Raw genomic sequence first — 21941 nt, 5'->3', positions numbered from 1 at the left:
CCTGCGGAGGCGGCGCGCGCTTCACGGTTTCACCGCCCGCGGGGTTTCACCTCCGCGGTCCCCGGCGGCGGAGGCGGGAATTGCCGCTCGGCCGAGCTCGGGTGGGGGGTCTCTGCCAACCCTGCCCTCCCGGAAGGTCCCAGCCTGGCAGGTTGGGGTGCTTTTCGCCCTGGGGAGCGGCCTCCCTGTTCTGCTCGGCTGGGGGTCCGTTCCCGGGAAGAACCACCGCCCCCCGATCCCGGCCCGCAGGCCCCAGCCGCCAAGTCGCTGCTGGGCTCTCGGTGAGCCCACTGGCCACAACCCGCAGGGGCCTGGGGGACTTGGTGGATCCAACCACAGGAGACCATGAGACACAGGCAGCCTCCCCGAGACCTGCCCCTTACAGCTGTTTTTTCTTCTCACCTGCCCCCTGGCTCCCTGCAGGCATGGCCTCCTATCCGCCTCAGGCCATCAGCCCAGGGACCCCCAGCCCAGGCACCCCCACCCATGCTGTAAGCTGTGGGCTTGAAACCCACCCTCCTGGCAGGGAGCCTGGCTGCATCCCAGGCCACTTCTGCTTGGAGCTCGGTGGAAGGCCCCCAGGCACTGAGGCCCCTCCCGCTAGCCCCCATCAGGAGTACAGCAGCCTCATGGCGCTCAGCCTGCTTCTCCCTGCCTGGGCAGGACCGTGGAGCCGTGTCCTCCTGTCCCCAGGTGGAAGCCGGCAGGGGGGGCCCTAGCAGGGGACATGCGTGATGTGTGGGTGGATGAGGACCCAGTGGGGTCAGGTCTGGGACAGCAGGACAGGGTCTCCAGGCGTGGGCCTGGATAGGGATAGGCAGGAGACTGACTGGTGGCGTCCTGAGGCCACTGGGGAGCCAAGATGCAGTCCCCGAGGGGTTTCCAGGGAGCAGCCACTGGGCTGGGCAGCTGGGAGCATGAGCTGAGAGAGCTGAGTCCTGGCCTGCCCCTGGGGACTCCTGGGCCGTGAGGCAGGGGTGGGCAGGGCCTCAACCCTTGATGGGGGCCCCTCCCTGGCTGTGGTGGACCTCAGGAGCCAAGGAGACTAGGGGGCTGGCGTGGGCAGCTACCTCTGTTCCCCACGGGTCCTCAGGAAGGAGGCCCCACAGACTGAGGAGGCCCCACTGACCCTGGAGCTGTGTTCGGAAGCCCCCAGCCTGGCTCCTGGCTCTGGTTGCCGTGAGTGGGAGGTGGAAGTACTAGGAGGAGTGTCCAGCATTTTCACAAGTGCCACCGCCAGAGGCCAAGTTGGGGGCAGAGAGGGCAGCCAGGCACCACCCTGGCCCCAGGCGGTCTCCCCAAGGCTCGCTGAAGAGCCGGCAGCTCCCCTTGCAAGCCCCAACTGGGGGCTCTGTCATCAGGGAGGACCTGGATGCCTCTGGGCCTGGAGGCAGGACAGAAAGGGGCTGACGGTGGCAACACACCGTCTGAAAGGTGGCAACACACCGGCTTTGGGGCCAGGGTGGCCATGCCATGTGACCGTCTGCCAACACAGCCAGACATGAGCGAACAGTTGTTCGCGGAGCTATGGTCTTGCTGAGCCAGCCCACAGGCCCAGTGACTCCTGGCTTACTCGGCCCAGGCCTGAGGCTCCCAGGGAAGGCCAGGCTAGGCTGTTCAGGAACCTGCCTATGGGGCTGGGCACCTGGCCCTCCAGGAAGGCCTGCCTGGGAGGGGCTGCTCTGCACAGCTGGTCTCGACACCCCCCTAGGCACCAGAAGTGAAAAGGGAGAGGCTTTGGGAGGGGGACACAGGTCAGGTGGGTCCTGTCTGGTTCATGGCTGTGGCATAGCTATGCTGTCCACTGGTAACACCAAAGGGGCCTGGGCATGGTCTGGAGGGTGTCCTGGCTGAGCCCCTGCTGAAGGGGTGAGGCAGGCATCCCCTCCCCACCCCCACCCCATCTCTCTACCTCTCTGTGTGTCTTCGCCTGTGTCTGTCTCTGCCTCTCTGTGTGTCTCTGCCTCTTTCTGTGTGTATCTGTCTCTCTCTGGCTCACAGACTCTGTCTTCCATGGCAGCAACTGGCTTGATGGCTTTCAGCGTCATCTTCGCTCGGTAACCCATGGGTGGGAGGAAAGGAGGAACGGTCACTGCTCCCTTGTCTGGAGGTGGAAGGAACAGGAAGGGCACAGGGAGGCGGGGATTGGACCTGGAGCTCTCTCCCCGAGACTCCTCCTGGGGCAGGAGTGGGGGCTGGCTGGGGTTGGGGGGACTCCACCTCCGAGACACTGTGCTTATGAGCTTGCCAGAGAGCTGCCACCTGGCCCCTGGCCTCGGGTTCCCAGGGGTGGCACCAGTAAGCCGTGGTCTGCAGGCCAGAGGCAGACACATCCCCTACCATGCCCACCAGGTCAGGAGGAGCCCAACAGAGCCCCTGCTCAGCCTGGGAGGAGGCCTTAGCCCAGCTCATGTCTGGCTGTGTTGGCAGACGGTCACATGGCATGGCCACCCTGGCCCCAAAGCCGGTGTGTTGCCACCTCCAGCACCACGAGCTGCCCGCTCTCCCCCCGACACACAGAGGAGAGCCTGGCCAAGAGGACTGGGAAGGCTGGGAGACCATGGCCGCCATGGACAGGGCCGGTGGGCTGCCGCCGCTTGCTGCCAAGGCCTTTGGGAGCATGTCTGCCCCCAGCCCGCACCCTCCGCTCAGTGACACTGCTCGGCCTGCAGTAAGTCTGTCCACTCACGCCGTCACTGAGGCCCCAATGCCAGGTGTGAGGCCGGTGCCCAGGAATCAGTGCCCAGTCTCAGACGCAGACCCAGTGAGCAGGGGCAGGCGAGCCGAGGTCAGCCCATGGGCCTCCATCCTTCCACTTGGCCCCGCCCCGGGCTCGGCACTCGGGGACTGGTTCCGGCCTGCGTGGGGCAGGCAATGGGGAAGAACTTTCACGGGGGCGGGGCACACCCTGGAGCGGGGACGTGTGCTGGTGGGAGACACATGTGGGGGGCTCTGGGTCCTTCCAGGGTCTTCCCACCCCAAGACAGCAAAGGGTCCTGGGACTCTGCCCAAGAGGTCGGCTGGACCAGACAGATGGGCCAGCCTCTGTGGCCTCCCCAGGGCCATGGGGACTGGCAGACTCAGAAGCCAGGGTGAAGGGACGCGGGAGGCCTTGTGTTCTGTGGCCTGTCCCGAGGACTCTGTCCCTACCGTGGGCTGTCCAAGCAGAGTTTGAGGGGACGGTCACCGTCCCTGGGTGAGGCCTGGCCTGTGGCCACCTCGCCACTCCTGGTCTCTGGACGCTGCTCCCCGCAGTCCCTCCCTCTCCCACCCGGCTCCTCACCACACGTCCAGCCCTCCAGAGTAGTGTCTGTGGCCACAAGGCTGTCTCCGCAGAGCCTCTCTCCCCAGCTGTTTTTGTTTTTAAAAATTGAAATTTCGTGTGTATTTTAACTTTGGGATGTGGTGTGAGGAGTAGGGTGAGTGGGGCTGGGGCGGGAGTCCAGGCAAAGCCCAGGTGCTGCATCTCTCCAAGGCCGACTGCCTGTTAGCTCTGAGGCATGCTGGCCAGAGAGGCGCCAGGGCAGCCCTAGGAAGCCACGGCTCTCTGCTCCCTCCCAGGGTCCCCAGGGCCTGTCCTGGTGGGTTGGGCATGGGGAGAGGAGCACGGCCAGGCAGCCACCTGGCCACCTTCTTGGGCCCTCAGTGGCCCCAGCAGCAAGCCCAGGGGACACCGATGCCTGCCCTGGGTTTTGCTGTGATAACCAAGGAAGCGGACGGCTCTGGGCTTCTGTGCTTGCCGAAAAGTCAGCCTCGATGGACGGCAAGATGCACCTGTCAGCCACAAAGGAGCCTCCCGAAGTGCAGACCCCCACGCCCGCCGCACCCGTGTGGAGAAAACAGTCCTGGATTTCCTGTCATGGGTTTTGTGACTCTGAAAGCTGAGGCTGCTGATTGGGAATTAAATCGCAGAGGACACCGCTCCCCACACTGGAAACCCAGCAGCTGCTGATGTTCCCAGCAATTTTTTTCTCTCTAAATTGAAACATCATTTTCTATTTTTCTTCTGACACAAATGTGGTTTCATCCTGAAGCGAAAAAAAGCTACAAAGCAGTTTGCCAAATGTAAGGGGCAGACCCAGGTGAGCGTCGCTCACTTGCAGTTGATCAGGGCCAGCGTGGCGCAGTGGCATCTGCCCTTCACGGGGGCTCCTCTGTGGGCCCGGCCTGGCCGATGTGTGCCTGGCCTCCTGGAAGGCAGGTGACCCAGGTTGGGGCAGGTCAGGCACGCCAGGAGCCTCCCCTCTGACAGGCATAGCCAACCCCAAGCGCAAGGGACAGTGTCAGAACCGCAGGGCACTCACAGGGCCCCCAGGGACCAGAGGCTGGAGCCATGGCTGTGACGAAGCCGCCCTGGGCTCTGGGAGCCTCGAGGATGGCCACAGCTGGGAGATGCAGCCTTGCCCCGCGTCTGGGCTTCTAGAAGGTACAGGAGGGTGGCTGCCTGCGTTGCTGCCTGGAATGGAAGCCTGGGTGTCTGGGGAAACTTCAGGGATGCCAGAGCCCCTCACATGTGCTCGACCTCCAAGTGGCAGAGCTCAGAACCAGGGGGCCTTGGGGCCACTCTGCACTGGTAGAGGAAGGGTCCCCTCGCTGCAGCTCCAGTTGCCTCCAGCTTGTCACCTCCAAGGATGGTGGGCCCAGCATCCCATGATCTGGTCTGGTTCCTCCCCGCAATGCCCCCTGAGCTCGCCCCTTTGCCCTGGGGCAGCCGGCCTTCTTCGGTGCATCCACCACGCTGCGCCCGACCTGGCCCCAACCAGGCTCTCCCTAAGAGCTTCCCGGGGCTCCCCCACTGTGCAGCACCCCAGCTTCTGGGTGGGTCTTCACCCCCGTGTGCCCAGGGGCTGCCCCGGGTTTCTGCACTGCTGTGAACACAGCTCCTCTGTCCACAGTCTCCCTCCGCCGAGAAGCAGCTGCCTGTGCGGGTCTGGAGAGAGGCCCCGGTGGCAGCTGGCCCGGGACGTGGGTGTGTTCCCAGGGAAGTGTGCCTGGACGGTGGGACGGTGGGTCGGGCCGTAACGCAAGGAGGTCGGTGCCAGTCGTAGGAGGGCCAGGGACAGCAGCATGAGGGAAACATCGGGGGCACGGGCCTGGTGTAGGGCTGGAGCTGGGTCCTGGACGCTCCCCTCCCCAGGGCTCCAAACAGTGGTCTTCTGAGAGGGTGGGCTGCAAGAACAGGGGTGGGTCTGAGGGGCTGCCGGGACAGCGAGGGCCTGAGGAGGCTGGCTCCCTGCCCAGCGCTGAGAGGGCAGAGGGTGAGACCAGCCAGGCTGTGCAGGCCCCAGGTGGGCAGGGTGAAGCCAGGGGCCAGAGCAGGCGCGGCGGGGCCAGGAGGCAGGGTGTCTGCAGTCGCCACCTTCTGTGCTGACTGAGTGGCTGGCTGCCCATGGGCCACCTCAGTGCCCCCTCCCCAATGACCTTCTGGCCCCTCTCAGTGTCTAAGGGGCCCTCCAGAGGCAGCCGTAGAATGTCCCTGACCGTCCTCCCTGTTCAGTGCGGGGTGGGGACGTCAGGCAGGCAGGATACCGGGTCAGGAGAGCTGATCGCATGCCTCCTGCCTCTCGCCATGGGAGCCTGTCCTGCGGGCAGGATTGCCTGGAGTGGGTAGTGCCAGGCGGAGGCCAGGGGGTTGCCTGGCTGGGCTTCACTGCAGAGCTCTGTGGCAGGGAGACAGAGACCCTCCTTCCCATCCCCAGCCTGGCAGGGAATTCCGGCACCGACCGTGGCTGGGCCTGGGAACAGTGTGGGTGGGACAGACATGCTGGCCTCGAAGGGTGCCTGGGCGACTGCCACAGCCTGGCCTTGAGACGAGTCACCCCATGTGTCCCGCCTGAGCCCCCAGGCTTCCCAGGGCTCTGCGCAGAGCGGAGGCCACGGCAGTGAGTGAGGACGCGGGCTCCAGTCCTGCGGCCTCACCCGTGAGCATGTGGGTGTGTGGAAAGGGCCTCGCTGCGGGCGTCGGGCCCAAGGAGCAGTGCCCTCCACAGCTGCCACTGAGCATTGTATTCAAACAGCCGCAGGGCTCTGGGGAATCGGGGACAGGGTCCCGCAAGCAGAGGCAGAGTTTCTTGCCGTTCACACCGAGGTGGCCTCCTGTGGACACGGGGCCTCACCGAGGCGCTGGTGGCTCTGGGGTGCAGCCATGGGCCTGCCAGCCACTTGAGGCTTCAGGCCTTCTTCCAGGACGTGGGGTGGCTGGTCAGCCCTCTTCACTACGACCCGCAGGTGTTTGAAGGCGGGGGGCAGTGTGCGTCCCAGAAATGGCGGAGTGGTCACGTCATGGATCATGAGCACGTACTCCCCTGCAAGGGGCGGGCTGGGCTGGTCCTCAGCAGGCTCCTGTCCCCTGCCCTCCCTGGCCTCAGCCCACTGCCCACTCTCGTGTGCCCACTGGCTCCTGTGTCCCTGACCCTGGTCATCTCTGCTCGGGTTCTGGGATTCTTGGCACTGTAACCACAGCACCGGCCACCGGACCAGTCCTGGGGTGCTGGACACACAGTCAGCATAGGTGGATAAACTAACTTTGGGTAAAGGAAACCACCTCTGACCTCAGGCCACCGCCCAGCTACGGCCTCCGACTCAGAGGCTGGCAAGGACAGACACGACCCTCACACGGCGGCCACTCTCCAGCCCCTGCCGCTGACCTGGCTGTGGGTCCCTGGAGGATTCTTTTGCAAATACTTTCCTACTTTTAGAAGAAAATAATTCATTTCCTCTATAAACTGTTTTTAAAAATAACGAGCGCTCTGAAGGCAGGTGTGTGTGACTTGCTTTCGAAGCCCCCGCCCCGGCCCCTTCCCCACACCCGCGCTCTCTGGGTGGGGCTGGAGGGCGGCCCTGCTGGGGGGACTCGGCAGAGAAGGAAAAGTACTTTTCCTTTCACAGTCTGTAAACTGTCTGGAGAGCTTCAAAGTTGGAGAAACCATAAAAAAGAAAATAAGAAATAACAAAAAGTGAGGTTGCCATAGAAACCGTCCTCTCCCCTCCCCTGAGCCTGCCGGGGCTGGCACCGGAGAGTGGAAAAGGCGCCTCGGCTGGCCCGGGCTCACACCAGGAATGCGGCCGCAGCTGAAATGGGGGCAGGAGTCGGCTCACACCGCAAGGCAGAGCAACATTCCAGACGCCGGCCTGGAAAACAGCGCTCTCTTCGCAGAACGGCGGCCTCCTCCGGCCAGGCCAAGGGCTCGGCCGCCTGTGCGTTCCCAGGGCTGGACAAGAGCGAGCCTCGGGGGCTGGGAGGAATGTACTTGGCCCTGAGTCAGTTCCTCTAGAAAAAAACATGGTTCTGGGGGGCCTCGCAGGGGGACACACGTTCTGCAACCTGGCGGGTGTGGGCCACAGCGCTGGGCACCAGGGCCAGCCTCCCTGGCGGGTGGAGGAAGGGCCCCACATGGCAACGCCACAGTGTTTCCAAGCAGCCTGGTTTCTAGGTGTTCCCAGGAATCCAGCTATACCAGCGGCTGCCAAGGCGCTGGCCGGGGGGCCGAGAGCTCAGTGGGCAGTGGCTGAGGAGCCGGCCACAGGCCCCATCTGACCCCACTCCTGAGACCAGCGTCCCGGCAGATGGGAAGGGCGGGAAGGGCTCTGGCTGGTGGCCACTATACGGCAGGCAGGGCCTCGATGGCCACATGATCTAGCCCTGGGCCAGCTCTCACCCGGGGCCTCGGCCATACATATATGGCTTAGCCCCAAATGGCCTCCACGTCGGATCTCCCTTCGCTCCTCACCCCCTGAGCTGTCTCCACTGAGCACATAAAGCCTGGCCGGGCGGCTGTGCAGAGATGCCAGGACCAGCCGCCGTCGATGTGGTGATGTCCCGCCCCCACCCTCGCCCACCTACTCCTCCTGGGATGGCCGGGACGGGGTGGCCTGGTCGACGGTGTGAGGGCCGCTGTGGGACCCCAGGAGACACCGCCCAGGACTCCGGCCCCACCCCTCACCAAGGCCTCGCTGGCTATAGCCCTGGCCGCACTGGTGCCGTCCCCATGACCAGGGTGGCTCCGCTTGCTCCCGCTGTGCCAGAGGCAGCTCCGTGGTGGCATCCAGACCCCAGTGAGCGGTGGGCCCAGACCTTCCAGCCTTTGGCTCTCCAGCCAGAACCCCAGAGACACCAGAGGAAGGTCATTCACGTTGGCCCAGCGGACAGAGAGGCTCCGCTCTCCGTCAGGCACCCAGTCAGCCGCGGTGCTCGGGCCCTGCTAGGGCTCCAAGCCATTGTGTAGCTGAGGTGCCTGGCATTTGGCCCCTCTGGCTTGGAGGGGGATGCCAGGCCTAGGCTGTGGGGCTGAGCCCCAGGACTGGGGCGACTGGAGGAGGCCCCACGGCTGAGGGTCTGCACCTGAGCCTCCTCCAGGCCCTCGCTGCACCCCTCCTCACTGTCCCCATAGCAGCCCACATGCCGGGAGGAACCTCCCGCCCAGCCCAGCCCACCAGGCCCCGGCAGCCGGCCTTGCTGGGGTGCAGCTCCTCATGGTTCAGCCACCGTGGGCCTCGACAGCTGCCCCTCAGCTCCCCTTGGCAACCCTTGGACCCCAGGGCTTCTGCGCCTCCGTGCTCCCTGTCCCCATGGCTTCCTCCTTTCTAGGACATTCCCCACATCAAGGGCTGTGTCGGCCCAGCTTCAAATCTTTCTGGACCGTCCCCAGCCCCCAAACCGCCAGCCCCTTCCCATTCAGGCCCTTGGGAGGGCTCGGCTGCTCCCAAATCCCCCACCCACTGCCACCTGCCTCTGGGGACCCCGGACCGAGTTCCCCCAACCCCACCCCCAGCCCTGGGCTGTGGTCTCTCGCCTCTCCAGAGAGTGGCACACCTACCTGGGTATGCTGCCGCGGCCTGCTCCTCCGTGGCTCTCCCCTCAGGCCTGTGGAGATGACACAGTGAGGTCCCTGAATGCCCTGTCTGGGCCCCCAGAATGTGGCATCCCTGACCCGAACCAGGGCTAGTGGCTCCAGGGTGCATTCGGGGCCCCAGGACAGCAGAGGCCTGCAAACTCCACCTCGGGGCCACGGGCAGGATAGGGAGAGTCCTCTGGCAGCCTGCACCCAGTTCTCTGCCCCTCGGGCCCGTGGGCTGCCCTGTGCAAATCCTCTTTGTCTAAATTATTGATGTGCTTATGGCCTTGGAGCAGGAGTGGGACTGACAACCCCATTTCCACAGGCTTCTGACAAGGAGGAGGCCTCCCCGGTGCAGCCAAGAAGATCCTAAAGGGCGGGAAAGGCCCGAAGCCACTGAGAGGCAGCGACGCCGGAGCCTGCAGGGAGCAACTGAGGAGCAGCAGAAGTCTCAGCAAGAGGGGCCAGGAGGCCCGGCAGGGGCACGGTGTCCCCTCGGAGGGACAGAGGTCCAGTGTCACCTGGGAGCGCCATGGCTGGGAAAGGAGAGGTAGCAGTGAGGATGGGAGGGGCCCGGGGTCCTGCCGAGGCCTCCCCATGGAGACACTCACTGCCCTGGCTCCCTGGGGGGTGCAGCTCCTGCCCTGAGGCAGTCTTTGGGGGAACCACCACCCACCTTGGTTTCTGATCTGCAACAAGTGAGGGGCCCGTTCCTCCTGCTGGACAGGGTCTCGGGGGACCCGTGGGCCGGGGCGGGGCCATGGCCAGGCAGGATCTGGGTCAGGGGGGCAGGTGGGCCCTAAGGACATGGTCATGGCACCTGAGCCTCCTCCAGACCCTCGCTGCACCCCTCCTCACTGTCCCCACAGCAGCTCCCACGCTGGGAGGAACCTCCCGCCCAGCCCGGCCCACCAGGCCCCGGCAGCCGGCCTTGCTGGTGAGCAGCTCCTCATGGTTCAGCCACTGGGGAGGAGGCAGTCCCTGCACATGGGGAAGCTGGGCCACCCGGCAGGTGCCTCGGATGCTCCTGCTGCAGGGACAAGGGGCTGGCTCCGTGTGGACACTCACCCTCCTCCCCGGACAGGGAGATGCACTTCAGAAGTGCATCTTACTTTCCCTCCCTCCCTCCCTTCCTCCCTCCTTTCCTCCCTCCCTCTCTCCCTCCTTTCCTTCCTCCCTCCATCCCTCCTTCCTTCCCTTTTTCTTTTTCTCTCTTGTTCTTTCTTCCTCTCTCTCTCTGTCTGTCTCTCCTTTCTTTCTCTAGATAGAGTCTTGTTCTGAGACCCAGGCTAGAGTGAGCGGCACAATCACGGCTCACTGCAGCCTCCAGCTCCTGGGCTCGAGCAAGGAACCCCCTCGCCTTAGACTTCCAAGGAGCTTGGAGCACAGGAGTGTGGAGTGTGCCACCATGCCCACGGGACCACAGGAGTGTGCCACCATGCCCACGGGACCACAGGAGTGTGCCACCATGCCCACGGGACCACAGGAGTGTGCCACCATGCCCATGGGACCACTGGAGTGTGCCACTATGCCCAGCTAATTGAAAAAGTTTTTAGAGACGAGGTCTCACTATGTTGTCCAGGCTGGTCTCAAAGTCCTGGGCTCAAGAGAATCCTTCCACCTCCACCTCCTGAAGTCCTGGGATCACTGCACCTGGCCTTTGTTGAATTTTTTTTTTTTTAGCAATAGAGACAGGGTCTCACTGTGTTGCCCAGGCTGGAGTGCTGTGGCCTGATCATGGCTCACTGCAGCCTCAACCTCCCAAGTAGCTAAGACTATAGACACATGCCATCATGCCCAGCTAATTTTTAATTTTTTTTGTGGGGATGGGGTCTCACTATGTTGCCCAGGCTGGTCTTAAACTCCTGGGCTCAAATGATCCTCCCACCTTGGCCTCCTAAAGTGTTGGGGTTACTGGCACGAGCCACCGCACCCAGATGAGACGTTCTTTCTGTGTGAAGCCCCAGGTGTGCTGGGCTGTGTCCAGAATCACCCATCCAATGGGCCTGGGGAAGCCTGCTGGCACCATCCCACGGCCTCCTTCCACCGCCCTGTCCTCTGTGGCTGGCCAGTTCCTGTCCTTCGTGGCTCAAGGGGGTCAACAGCCCACCCAGAGCTGGGAGAGAGCCAAGGGCTCCTTGACTGGCCAGGTTCCTACCCATCGACAAACCTAAATCCTACAGGCAGCAACTGGGTGAAAAAGAATGAAAGAAGACTTTGAAATGACTTCATTTCGAGTGGGGAGAATGGGTCTTGCCAGGCCCCAGGACCCATGTAAGACACAGGAGTGTGAGCAAGGAGGGGAAGCGGGGTACATAATTCAGCACTGAGAGTAACTAGTCTGCCAGGCTGCCAGCCTTAGAGAAAGAAGCAGGATTACAGGAATCCTGAGAGTTTTTACAGAACCCCCAGGGCTTTGAGGAAAACACAGGCAGAGCCAGGAAGGAGCTCGGGAGTCTCGGCCTAGGGAGGAGGCAGTGCAGATTCACAGGCATGGGTGCCCCACGGACGGCGAGCAGGCCCGAGGCCAGTGTCCATGCAGCGTCCACGCAGGCATCGGTGCCCCACGGACGGCAAGCAGGCCCGAGGCCAGCGTCCGCAGAGACCGCACATGGGGAGGCGGTGCAGGCAGTGGCCTGGGGGGCGTCTGGGCGCCCACTGCGTGCCTGGAACTGCACCTTCACATGGGTGCCAGCCCCTCACTCCTGTCCCTCAGTCACTGGCCATGACGGCCCTGACACTGGAGGCCCCAGTGAGTCTGCACCACCCCGGCGCCGTTTCCTGCCAGTTCTGCCCGAGGCAGCAGCTGCCACCACCGCACAGACACATCCTGCTTCCTCCTGACCTTTGGAGGTCTGGCCCGGCATCGGCCTGGCAGTCTTGGCCTCCCTGTCGGGGTCAGTGTCTGGGGACCCGGGTGAAGACACAGCAGTCCGGGCCTCACCCAGGGTCTATGTGTGGCTGTTCTGCAGCGCTGAACGTCTGAGGCCTGTTTTGCCCCCACGGACTCGTGCTGTGGATACCCCAGCGCTCACACAGACACAGAAACATGGTGGGCGGTGTCTAGGCCGCAGGGACTCCATTGCTGACCCCAGGCCCAGAGGCTGTGGCCGGTTGCGAGTGGCCTCTGTGGCTTTTAGAAGCACAGACAGGAGATGAGGTGGACGAGGCGGCGCGGGTGGAGGGCCGTGAGGAGGGACAGGCATGGTGGGCAGGCAACCACCTCTGCAAGGCCAACAGGTGCTGCCCGGCTCCCTCCTCTTGCCTGTGCCTCTGGCAGTGACCAGAGTGGCCTGTCAGCCGAACTGGCCACCCTGATGGGTAAGGGCTGCTTTCCTGAGGCCCTGCATCGCATCTCGGTGTCCCCGAGTGAGCTCCTGGCCTTGGCAGCCCCCCTCACCGCACCTTCCCAGGCCAGATGCCCCGAGAAGCCAAGAGGTCCCCTGAGGAGCTCCTCACAGGCTTCTGTGTGCAGACAGCAGCGAGTCACCGAGCAGAGCTCCAGGGAGCGGCGTCAGAGAGGCCTTGGCCGAGTGCAGGCCCAGCAAGGGACCTCTGGCAGCCTGTAGCCCTTGACCCTGTCTACCCAGACCCGCTCCTTCGGGCCTGGGCTCGGCCTTTGCTGTCCTCAGTCTTCCAGTCTGTGACGTGGACATGTTCCTCATGCACGGCTTTGGCATGCCCTGACCTGGGCATGAAGTTAGAGCTGGGCCTGAGGCCAGTCTGCTGCCAGGCCAGGGAGGGCAGTTCATGGCAGGGGTCTGAGGCCTGGCCTGGTGTCCCGGCTCCTGGAGAAGGGCGCCCACTGGAGCCGTCAGGGGTCATGCCTGGGAGTCAGAGAGTCCAGGCAGATCCTGGTGACAAGGGCAGGAGGCTTTGCCCAGCTCTGGGGTTCCACATGGCCTCTAGGGCCACCAGGATGTGCCGGGAGCTGGTGAGGCAAGAGCCAAGCAAGACACAATCAGGAGGAATCTGTCACCTGGAGGTGGGGGGGTGTGACTTTCAGAGAAGGGCCCAGGCTTCCCCACCTGCTGCGCAGGAGGCACACCCCAGGGTTTTCTGCAGCTCTGGGAGCCCCTGTGAAAGTCCAAAAATCAGGACCCTTGGCCGCAGATCTGGGGCCAGCTTGGAAACCGTTGTCACCTCCTTAGTATCCCCAAGAAATGAGAGCCAGGGGCCAGTGCTTTCTGTAACAGCCCCAGGCACAGACACAGACGGGTGCAGACGCCAGTCCCGGCTCCTCTCCCAGAGCACAGTCTGTGTGTCCTGCCCCATGGAGCACCTGGAGAACATGCCGGCACCAGGGAGGCCTCTTGCCCCTGGCCTGGGCCAAGGAACTGGGGGCCACATTGCCAGGGGAACCCTCCCAGGGAGGCCCCTCTGCGCCCGCAGGCTGGGGAGATGATGGTGGTTTTGTGACTGCTTTCCCAGGTCAAAGGTCAGAGTTTGGATTCTTGGCCCCAGGCCTTGGGGAGGCAACCGCCACAGACCCCCAGGTGCCCTGTCCCCAGTGGGCGGTCAGCTTCAGGTCTTGGAAAGCCTGAGAGGTGTTCTCTGTTTGGGGGAGCCTGTTCACCTGTGGGCATTTGCCGGTGCGGGTGTGCGAAGAGTTAACAGCTGCCCTGCCCCAGCCCCTCCGTCTGCTGTGGGGTTATCATTGCACATCCCCCTGAGCACTGGGCACATCCGCGGGCCCAGCTGTTCCCGCCTGGCCCTCACACCTGGTTTGGTTTAGTATCACTGCTTGGACAAGACAGGGCTCGTTTTTCAACCTTTAGAAGTTTCTAGGCCAGGCGCGGTGGCTCTTGCCTGTAATCCCAGCACTTTGGGAGGCTGTGGTGGGCGGATCACGAGGTCAGGAGATCGAGACCATCCTGGCTAACGTGGTGAAATACAAAAAAATTAGCCGGGCGCGGTGACGGGCACCTGTAGTCCCAGCTGCTTGGGAGGCTGAGGCAGGAGAATGGCGTGAACCCGGGAGGCGGAGCTTGCAGTGAGCCGAGATGGCACCACCGCACTCCAGCCTGGGCTACAGAACGAGACTACGTCTCAGAAAAAAAAAAGTTTCTAAAGAAGAACGCAGTCAATCCCTTTCTCTCGTGGCTGAACTCCCACTTGGAGGTGCTTCCAGCAGTGGGGCCAGGGCGCCTGGTGCTGCCTACTGAGGACCCTGGTGCCCCCAGCTGCCCAGTGCCCTCCCTGCAGCCCACCCCATTGTCCTGGGAGCTCTCATCCCTGTGTGCCCAGCCCCCAGCCTGCTGGACACCAGTCCCCCACCCTGGGGCCAGATCCCATGAGGACCACAGCCAGGTGCAGGCTGAGACCCACTGGCCAGGGCATCCCCTGGGCGCCTTCCCTGGGGATGGAGGGGCTGGGCTGAGTGGGACCTCCTGGCCACAGGGTCAGTAGGTGGCAAGGTCCAGAGAGGAGGCAGAGCCCTTGGGGAGGGTGAGCAGGTGAGCCGAGGAGACCAGAGTCGCCACTGCATCATGCGGGCCCCTTTGGGTCTGTTGAGAGTCTATTCCAGATCGTGTTCTCCAAGGCCCCACTGGGCTGGGCCCCGTGCAGGTGTAGTGTGGACGAGGCACTGGCAAGGATGCTCAGAGATGGCACCAGCAGTGAGCAGGCCAGACTCAGGCCAAGGGGCAGGCTGGGCTGCTGGGCTGTGTCCGTGTGTTTATGGCGGAGACCAGCGTGCCCAGGAGAGGACTGGGGGGAGCTGTGGGTGAGGTGGGACCCCTGGCTTGTGCCTGTGGGAATTTTCTATTTGTCCATCTTGGGGCTGGGGTGGGGGTGGTTGCTGGGCTTCTCTGTGCTTCCTCCATCCGCACCCCTCGGCCGGGCAAGCTGGTGGCACGGGCCTCCCCACCTAGGCTGCGAATCACAGGCTGCTTTACTGGCCAGGCCTGCACCTAACTGGCCACAGGGTGCTGGCCAGGACTCACGCTCAGAGAAAGGACATGTTGCCGCCCCAAGTCCTGTCCCTATTCAGACCCAGCCAACCCCGACAGGCCCGGTGCATGGTCAGGCTCTTGCCTCACGTGTCTCTGGGCACCAGTGGCGGCTGCTGGCTCCAAGGCCATTCTCCTGGCTCCTGTCACCTCTTCGTGGCAGATGAGGGAGGAACGGGTCGGTGTCCTGCGTCCTCTGGGCCTGGGACAGGTGAGGAGCCCAGGTGCCTGTCCCCACCGGTGGCCTTTCAAAGGGGACGAAGGCCTGTGTGGGACGCTCCACGGTCACTGGCGATGGTGCCAGGAAGGGGCTCTGTGGGCTGTGGAGCTTCCATGATCTTTTCAAGTAAAAAAAAATTAATTGACTCCATCTGTGTTGGCCTAATGACTGATTAAATGACTAATCACAGAAGTCTTAATTAAGCCCATTTTTCTTGGAGCCGAGGAGGGAGGAGGGGCTTGGACGCCGACAGCCACCCGTGAGCCGTGACACGCAAGGTCTCCGCGCACCCGTGTCTGTGGTCGGGCTGATGGACCCCGTCCCAGGCCGGTGGGGCTCGGGTGGCCACATTTTCCTATCATGAAGCGTGGAGTTAGGATTTCTGGGGCCAGCACACCCCCACCATTCCTGTGGAATTCTCCTGTGTGGCTGGGCAAAATCACGGCCACGTTGATCAAACCGAGTCCCTCTTCTGCAGCTGACATAATTTCACATCTTTTAGGAACTGACAGGGCTTTGTCCTTTTGTGGAATCCCGTAACACGCCTGGAATGTCTCTGCAGGAATGCAGCCAGAGGCCCTCTCAGAAACACGTCCCCTCCCGGGCAGCAGGCGGTGGGCACGTGCGGGGCCCTCATGTCTGGTCTGCGTCTACCGCCCACTACAGGGAGGGCCATCCCATCCATGCTGTCTCCCCTCCCACAAGCTGGGGTTCGGCCCCAGGTGGACATGGGGCACGTGGTGAGGCAACGCGTTGGGAGCCAGATTCAGCGGATGGCGCAGGAGCCCCTCGTGCAGCCTCTCCAGAGCCACTCGGGACCCCTCTCCTGGTCAGCACCTCTCCCTGTCGTCCTGCCAGAGCAGCATGAGTCAGGGCAGCCGTGGCCCTCCAGGCCTGGACTCTGCCCCACGTGGCCACAGGGGTGGGTGGGGCTCCTCCTCGGGGCTCCCTGACATCCTTGGACGTGCTGGGGCAGTTGGGGGTGCCCTGGCAGACAGGTGCAGGGCCTTGGCCTCTGGCTATGTCTGCAAGGCCCTTGCAGCAGGACCCTCCTTTCTGGCCACCCTGCACAAAGGGTGACCAGGCCCTGGAGGGCTTCGGAGGGTCAGAGCATGCCTGCGGGGGTCCTGGTGGCCCTGGCTGGGCTTTGGGAGGGCAGACATGGCCTCTGTGCCCACAAAAACCAGGCTTCCTTTGGGGCACAGCTTGTGAAGGAACCTTGGCCCCTCTTCCCTCTTCCTATTTTAGGGAGCAGTCAAAGAAGACTTTGCAGGATCCTGCCTGAGAGTCGTAACAAAGGCACGTGCTTTTCCCGCGTGGGCCGTGCTTCTTATGTAAATTGAAACCCGCTGCTGCGCCTCTCCCGCACGCGCTGCTGCGCCTCTCCGGCTGCTGCGCCTCTCCCGCTGCTGCGCCTCTCCGGCTGCTGCGCCTCACGGGCTGCTGCGCCTCTTCTGTGCACGCCTCTCCCGAAATTACAGGCTGGTATGTCACTCTTCATCTTTGTCCTTTTTTTTGTCAGTCATTTCTGTTGTTTGGAGCCTCCTGGATGACGGTGACAGGCTCTGATGTGGGCTTTGAGGGGCCACCCAGTGGGGAGTGCATCAGGTGCCCTGGCGCTCACCAGGTGCCCAGCGGGGCTGCCTGTCCTCCTGAGGGCACCGGTGTCACCCAGTGGATGCTGAGAGGAGCTCCTGTTGTGCAGCTGCACGAAGGGGACACAGATATGGCTGTTTTGAGGGACAGATGGCTGCCCCAGAGCCCCAGTCTCAGCACACCCTGGTGAGCACAGCCTGGCCACCCTGACCATCGCTCACAGACTCCAGCATTGCCCCGCCCTGCCCTCCCCTGTGCCTGGCACGGGCTGGGGACCCTGCCTGGAACCACTCGGCCACGGCACAGTGAGGGTTCCTTAAATGCAAACCAGATGCAGCTGACTGAGTGTTCGAGGGCTTTGGATTTGCCAGAGCCAGGTTGGCTGCTGGAAAGAATGGCTTTCTTAGAATTCTGAAAAGTGGGCTCTTTGGGCACAGAGACAGGTCTGGACACTGGTTCAGGAAGCTGGGACCTACACCGGAGGGAGCGGTGCTTCTTCCTCACCGCACAGCAGGCAGAAGGCACGGGGGCAACAGCGGGGGGAGCCTCAGGCAGGGTCCCCCACTCTTTCCTAAGAGGGGGCCGTCGCACACACACCCAGATGGGTTGTGGGGGGCTTCAGCAGGGACAGAGCTGGGGAGGCCTTGGAAGAGGTTGTGAGGTCCACGCCCTGGTCAGCCACAGTTGAAGGCCTCTGGGTGGTGGGGGACAGCAGGTGCGAGGGCGGTAAGGGATCACGTGGCTGCAATGACCCGCTGGTGGGGGCAGGGGAGCCAGGCTCCGGCAAGGACGAGAGGCACAGGCCCAGGTTTGTCTCTAAGCCACTGCCACCCCAGGATCCATGGCGGAGAGGCCTGCAAATGTGCGGCTCTTCACCTCCATGCTGGGTGCTCACTCCAGGAGCGGGCAGAGCTTACAGAGAGGTCGCGATGGAAAAGACTCCCCAGGGTTTCCGTACCCAGAAGAGGTAAGCCCAGCTGCACAGAGAGGCAGGGCTCCCTGGAGGGAGCGGCCTCGGTTTGGGATGCCTGCCCCAACACAATGGGAGGGCCCTAGCTGTGCGGCCGTGCAGCCGGCAGGAGGCAGGGGAAGCCGCTGCTGGTCACAAACGCGTGCCCCGAAGAGACAACATCATTTTAACACTGAACACTCCAACGCAGCGGCCACGTCGTCCTGGGATTGTAACAATCCTAGTCCAAAGATGCTTAACCTGAGGGCAGTGCGAGCCCTTCGTGGGCGCAGCCCAGGCTGGGAGGAGACGCCGACCCCTGCGTTCTCTCAGGTGGAAAAGAGCGAAAGCCTTTTTGCTGAAATAAGACGTTTCAACATCACCCTCAGTGCTGAGGTTGCCACGGTTATGGAACGAAGTGGAGGTGCTGCCCTGGGCGTTTGGGTCTGTGCGTGTCTGTGGGAGTGACTCTCAGAGTGTCTCAGCTTTTGGCTCTCGCAAATGCTCCCACGGCCGAGTCGCTGGGCAAACAGGGCCCCCGCGCCTGCAGGATCTTGGCTATTTTTTAGTCTCTGCTTCTCAAGTTATCTTACAAAGCGAATTTCATATTTAATTCACAAACCATGACTCAGAGCTAGACAGAGGGCGGCGCCTCTCCCATGGGTGAGTGGCATCAAAGGCCTGCCAGTGCCAGCACCTTGGCAGCCCCCGAGCGTCCCCCACGAGGGGCCTCACTGCAGGGGCTGCAGCAGACCCTCCTCCCACCTCGCTGGACCTCTTCCCTGGAGCTCCACCGCTGGGCCTGTGCTCGCTGCCTTGGCTACTTCCATACCCGCCACCCCTCCCCGTGGAAGCAGGAGGCGGCCCCGGCATACTCACATTCACATCCGCTTCTGTTTGCTGGATGGGCAGAGGCACAGGAGGTCTCAAGGGCCCGATACCCCGTGTTGGTCCCAGGCGGGCGCTGGGGATACCTGGAGCCCTCCTCTGCCCCTGAAGCTCTTCTGTGGCCACTGCAGGGGTCTGGTTCTCCACCCACCTGCCTTGCCCAAGGCCCCTGGTGCCAACCCTGTCCCAGGAGGACCCATGTCTCTCAAGAGCAGGTGATTTTTCCTGCAGGGTCTGTGCAGCGTCACCAAAGCAGGGTCTGTGCAGCGCGTCACCAGAATGTTTTGCCCCAATCAGGAATCCCAAATGTCACAGCTTCCACCCAAGAAAACAAGAGTGAGTGCCTGGGCCGGGCGCAGTGGCTCACGCCTGTAATCCCAGCACTTTGGGAGGCCGAGGCGGGCGGATCACGAGGTCAGGAGATCGAGACCATCCTGGCTAAACACGGTGAAACCCCATCTCTACTAAAAGTACAAAAAAAAAAAAAAAAAAAAAAAATTTATTCCGTGGTGGTGGTTGCATGGAGCCTGTCAATCTCCGCTATTTGATGAGGCTGAGCAGTGGAAGAATGGCGTGAATCCGGGAGGGAGGGAGCTTGCAGCTGAGCGAGATCGGCCACTGTACTCCAGCCCTGGGTGGGTAAACAGAGCAAGGACTTCATTCTCAAAAAAAAAAAAAAAATAAAAAATAGGATGTGCCTGGCAGGCGAGTGGGAGCAGGATGGGTGCTGGTCACTCTATGAGCAACCCAGCAGCTCCTCCACAGCCTGCGGGGCCAGTGAGGGTTGGTGGGACAAGCCACTGTGTCCTCGGGCTCAGGCCAGGAGGGACGGGTCCCCAGGGCACATCAGCGGGGGCCTCCCCAGCCCAGCCCAGTGCGCAGCTGCCTCCATTTTGTAGACAGAGTCCTGACCTGAGGTGGAAGCTGTGGCTGGGCCCTGAGCCCGTTTCCTCCCAGTAGAACCAGCCGGTTATGGTCCTGCATGTGCTGTGCCCGTAGCACTGCCAGGCCCAGGATGATGAGATGTGACGACCACAAACCCCCACGGTGTCCCCACTTGCATGTGCCACGATGTGCACCTGGTCCCACTCCTGTCCTCCAGCTCACAGAGTCCCCTTAGACCACTGCCCTGAACCCTGGCCACCAGCCGCCTTCCTCTGGGAACCCCCGGGCTCCTCCTACCTCTCTGCCTTCGCGTGCCCACAGCCTGGTCCACCCGGCGGTCTGGGGGTTGTAGTGATCGAAGCAGATGGACCGGCCCCAGCTCCGCCCACTTCGTACCAGCCCAGGCAAGTCACAGGGTAGCTGTCAGCCCCGCGAGACCCTGGTGGGGGGCTCCCTGAAGCGAGGCCCGTGTAGGCTCACTGCCTTCTCAGACCAGGTCCTTGGCTCCCCTGGGCCTTCCCTGTCCTCCTGGCCCAGCTGATGAGGAGGCCAGAGCTAACCCTCCAAACGCCGGCCAGTGGGGCGGGACATTGCTACCTGTTGCCTCCAGGCGGTTCCTGTGCAGTGGGTGGTGCCCCTCTGGGGTGCAAGCCGCCTCTGGATCTGCTGCCTGCCTTCTAGAAGGATTGGGCAGGAGGAGGGGAGAGGGAGAGGCTCAGAAAGGGGGCCAAGAGCTCTGCTCGAAACCCCCCGGGCACACGTGGCCTGGGTGTTGAGGTGGTGGGTGGGCAGGGACCGTCTTGAGTGATGTGGGGTGGCCTCTCCACCCGCCATGGGCACCCACCTTGTGGAGGCTGTCCAGGAACAGGAAGGGGTGGTACCCGGGCGGGGGCGGCCCCAGTAGGACATCGGTGAACTCGGCACAGCCCTGATCCACTCGCCGACAGGCCCCGGGACAGTGGGGCGTGTGTCCCCCGGCTGAGGAGACAGAATGAAGAAAGGCTCTGTGAGGGGCTTGGGGCAGAGACAGAGGGAGCCCGCATGGCTATGCTGACGTGTGGCTCTGGCCGGGGCAGCGGGCACAGACATAAGCAGCGATGCCATCTTGGTGGGGGCAGGTCAGGGGGCAGGGACTGTCCCTCCTGGGTGCTCCCTCTGGCCACCGACAGTGGAGGTGGGGGTCCTTTGTATCCACGGCCTCATGATACCTCCATTCCCTTCTGAGTCCACCCCAGCACCTGGGAGCCCAGTGCTCTGTGGCAGGAAGGGTCTCCCATCTGCAGCCCCCTGCCAGCCGAGGCACTTGCTTCCAGGGTAGGGCCGGGCCTTGGACCCTGGCCAGAGAGGCTGGTGCTCAGCAGCATAGCCACGTGCCCTCCTCTGAGTGTAGCATGAGGAGGAAGACGGTTCTGCTCCAGCGATGGATCGAGATGGGCCTGGCATCGGGCCCCGTTCTCCACCAGCGTGGAGGGGAGAAATCGGGGCGGCTGCCAGTCCCTCCAAGTGGCAGCGGACCCCAAGTCCTCGGGCATCGGAGGAGGCTGTGAGTGGGCTCAGCCTGTGCATCCCTCAGTGGGACCCCTGCAGACCCTTGCCCATCCTAGCTTTCTTCAGCTCCTCTCCCAGGATCCCAGGGTGTGAGGTATGGGGGCTTCCCTTTGGCTTCCGCCACGAACAGACGGAGCTACAGCCCCCAGGGCCTACCCTGCTGTGTCTTTTACAAGGACGGTCAGTGGCTGAGCCTGAAGGAGATAACTTTAGTGCAACCCCTCCACACACACATACACATCAGAACCCACTCTCCCACAGGCACCTGGGGCTCTCCTGACGTCCCTGCCCCGAGGGCCCTCCCCTTGCACACACCACTGGTAGGAGGTGCTAGCAGGAGGCCATGGGATGTGGTGAGGGCTGAAGGTTGGCTCCAGAGTTGGCTGGATGGGGGAGTTCTGAGAGGGAGGCAGGGGCTGGTGTGGTGGCTTTAGGGCCACAAATAAGTGTCCCCACCAGGCAGTGACACCATCAAAAAACAGAAGAGACCCAGCTCTAGGGTGGAGCCAGGACAGTGCCCAGGAGGGAAGGAGGAGTCAGGGGCTGCTGAGGGGTGCGCAGGAGGCCAGGTCTATTTGGGCTCAGTTTCATTTGTGGCCGGATCCCAGGAGGCAGAACCCTCACGTGGGGCCCTGAGTGAGTGGAGGGGCGCTGGATAGGACCTTGGGGATGGAGGCATTAATGTCCCTTTCCCAGAGCCCAACTTCTGTAGGAAGCGACAGAGACGCTAAGAAGAGCCAGCCTCAGAAGTATCTCCAAATTACAGGAGGGAGAATTATCTCTCTCGGAGGTGTCTTTATTTAATCATTATGGTGCATTATAGAGAGAAAGTCTTCCTTCTGCAAGGACACTCTTTAACTGACATCCTTCTTCCAGCAGCTTTTGCTGGCCCGGCACTATTTACGTCCCGGGGCGATGGCTGGGAGCTGCACTGCTGATGGCATAATTTCCATTTCTTAACGCACCGATGGTTTCCACGTGGACTGCACTGGAGCTAACTTGGACTGCATCTTTTATCGATACCCCCTGGGCAATAAAGACGCCAGCTCTGTATCCTGATCATGCAGACG

The 21941-nt window shown here is 62.7% G+C and overlaps 1 protein-coding gene across 7 annotated transcripts in view; it reads right to left on the bottom strand.

Moving 5' to 3' along the window:
* Nucleotides 1–4167: 4167 nt before the first annotated feature.
* The window catches only part of MORN1 (MORN repeat containing 1), a 76229-nt gene continuing 58455 nt past the window's right edge, over nucleotides 4168–21941 (bottom strand). For 6 of the 7 annotated variants that reach the window (XM_017882459.1, XM_017882463.1, XM_017882464.1 and 3 more), the window contains 4 exons: nucleotides 20168–20301; nucleotides 19921–20000; nucleotides 8817–8863; nucleotides 4168–5169 (listed from right to left, as the gene is read on the bottom strand). In XM_017882459.1, coding sequence (XP_017737948.1) covers nucleotides 4508–5169; nucleotides 8817–8863; nucleotides 19921–20000; nucleotides 20168–20301 — 923 coding nt within the window. In that variant the 3' untranslated portion in view covers nucleotides 4168–4507. Of the gene's footprint in view, nucleotides 5170–5988; nucleotides 6306–8816; nucleotides 8864–19920; nucleotides 20001–20167; nucleotides 20302–21941 lie in introns of those variants that run through there. The other variant, XM_017882465.1, reaches the window with a different exon arrangement.

Source organism: Rhinopithecus bieti, unplaced genomic scaffold, assembly GCF_001698545.2.
Source record: "Rhinopithecus bieti isolate Rb0 unplaced genomic scaffold, ASM169854v2 scaffold_13351, whole genome shotgun sequence".
Lineage (NCBI taxonomy): Eukaryota > Metazoa > Chordata > Mammalia > Primates > Cercopithecidae > Rhinopithecus > Rhinopithecus bieti.
This window is presented reverse-complemented; position numbering and strand designations above follow the sequence as displayed.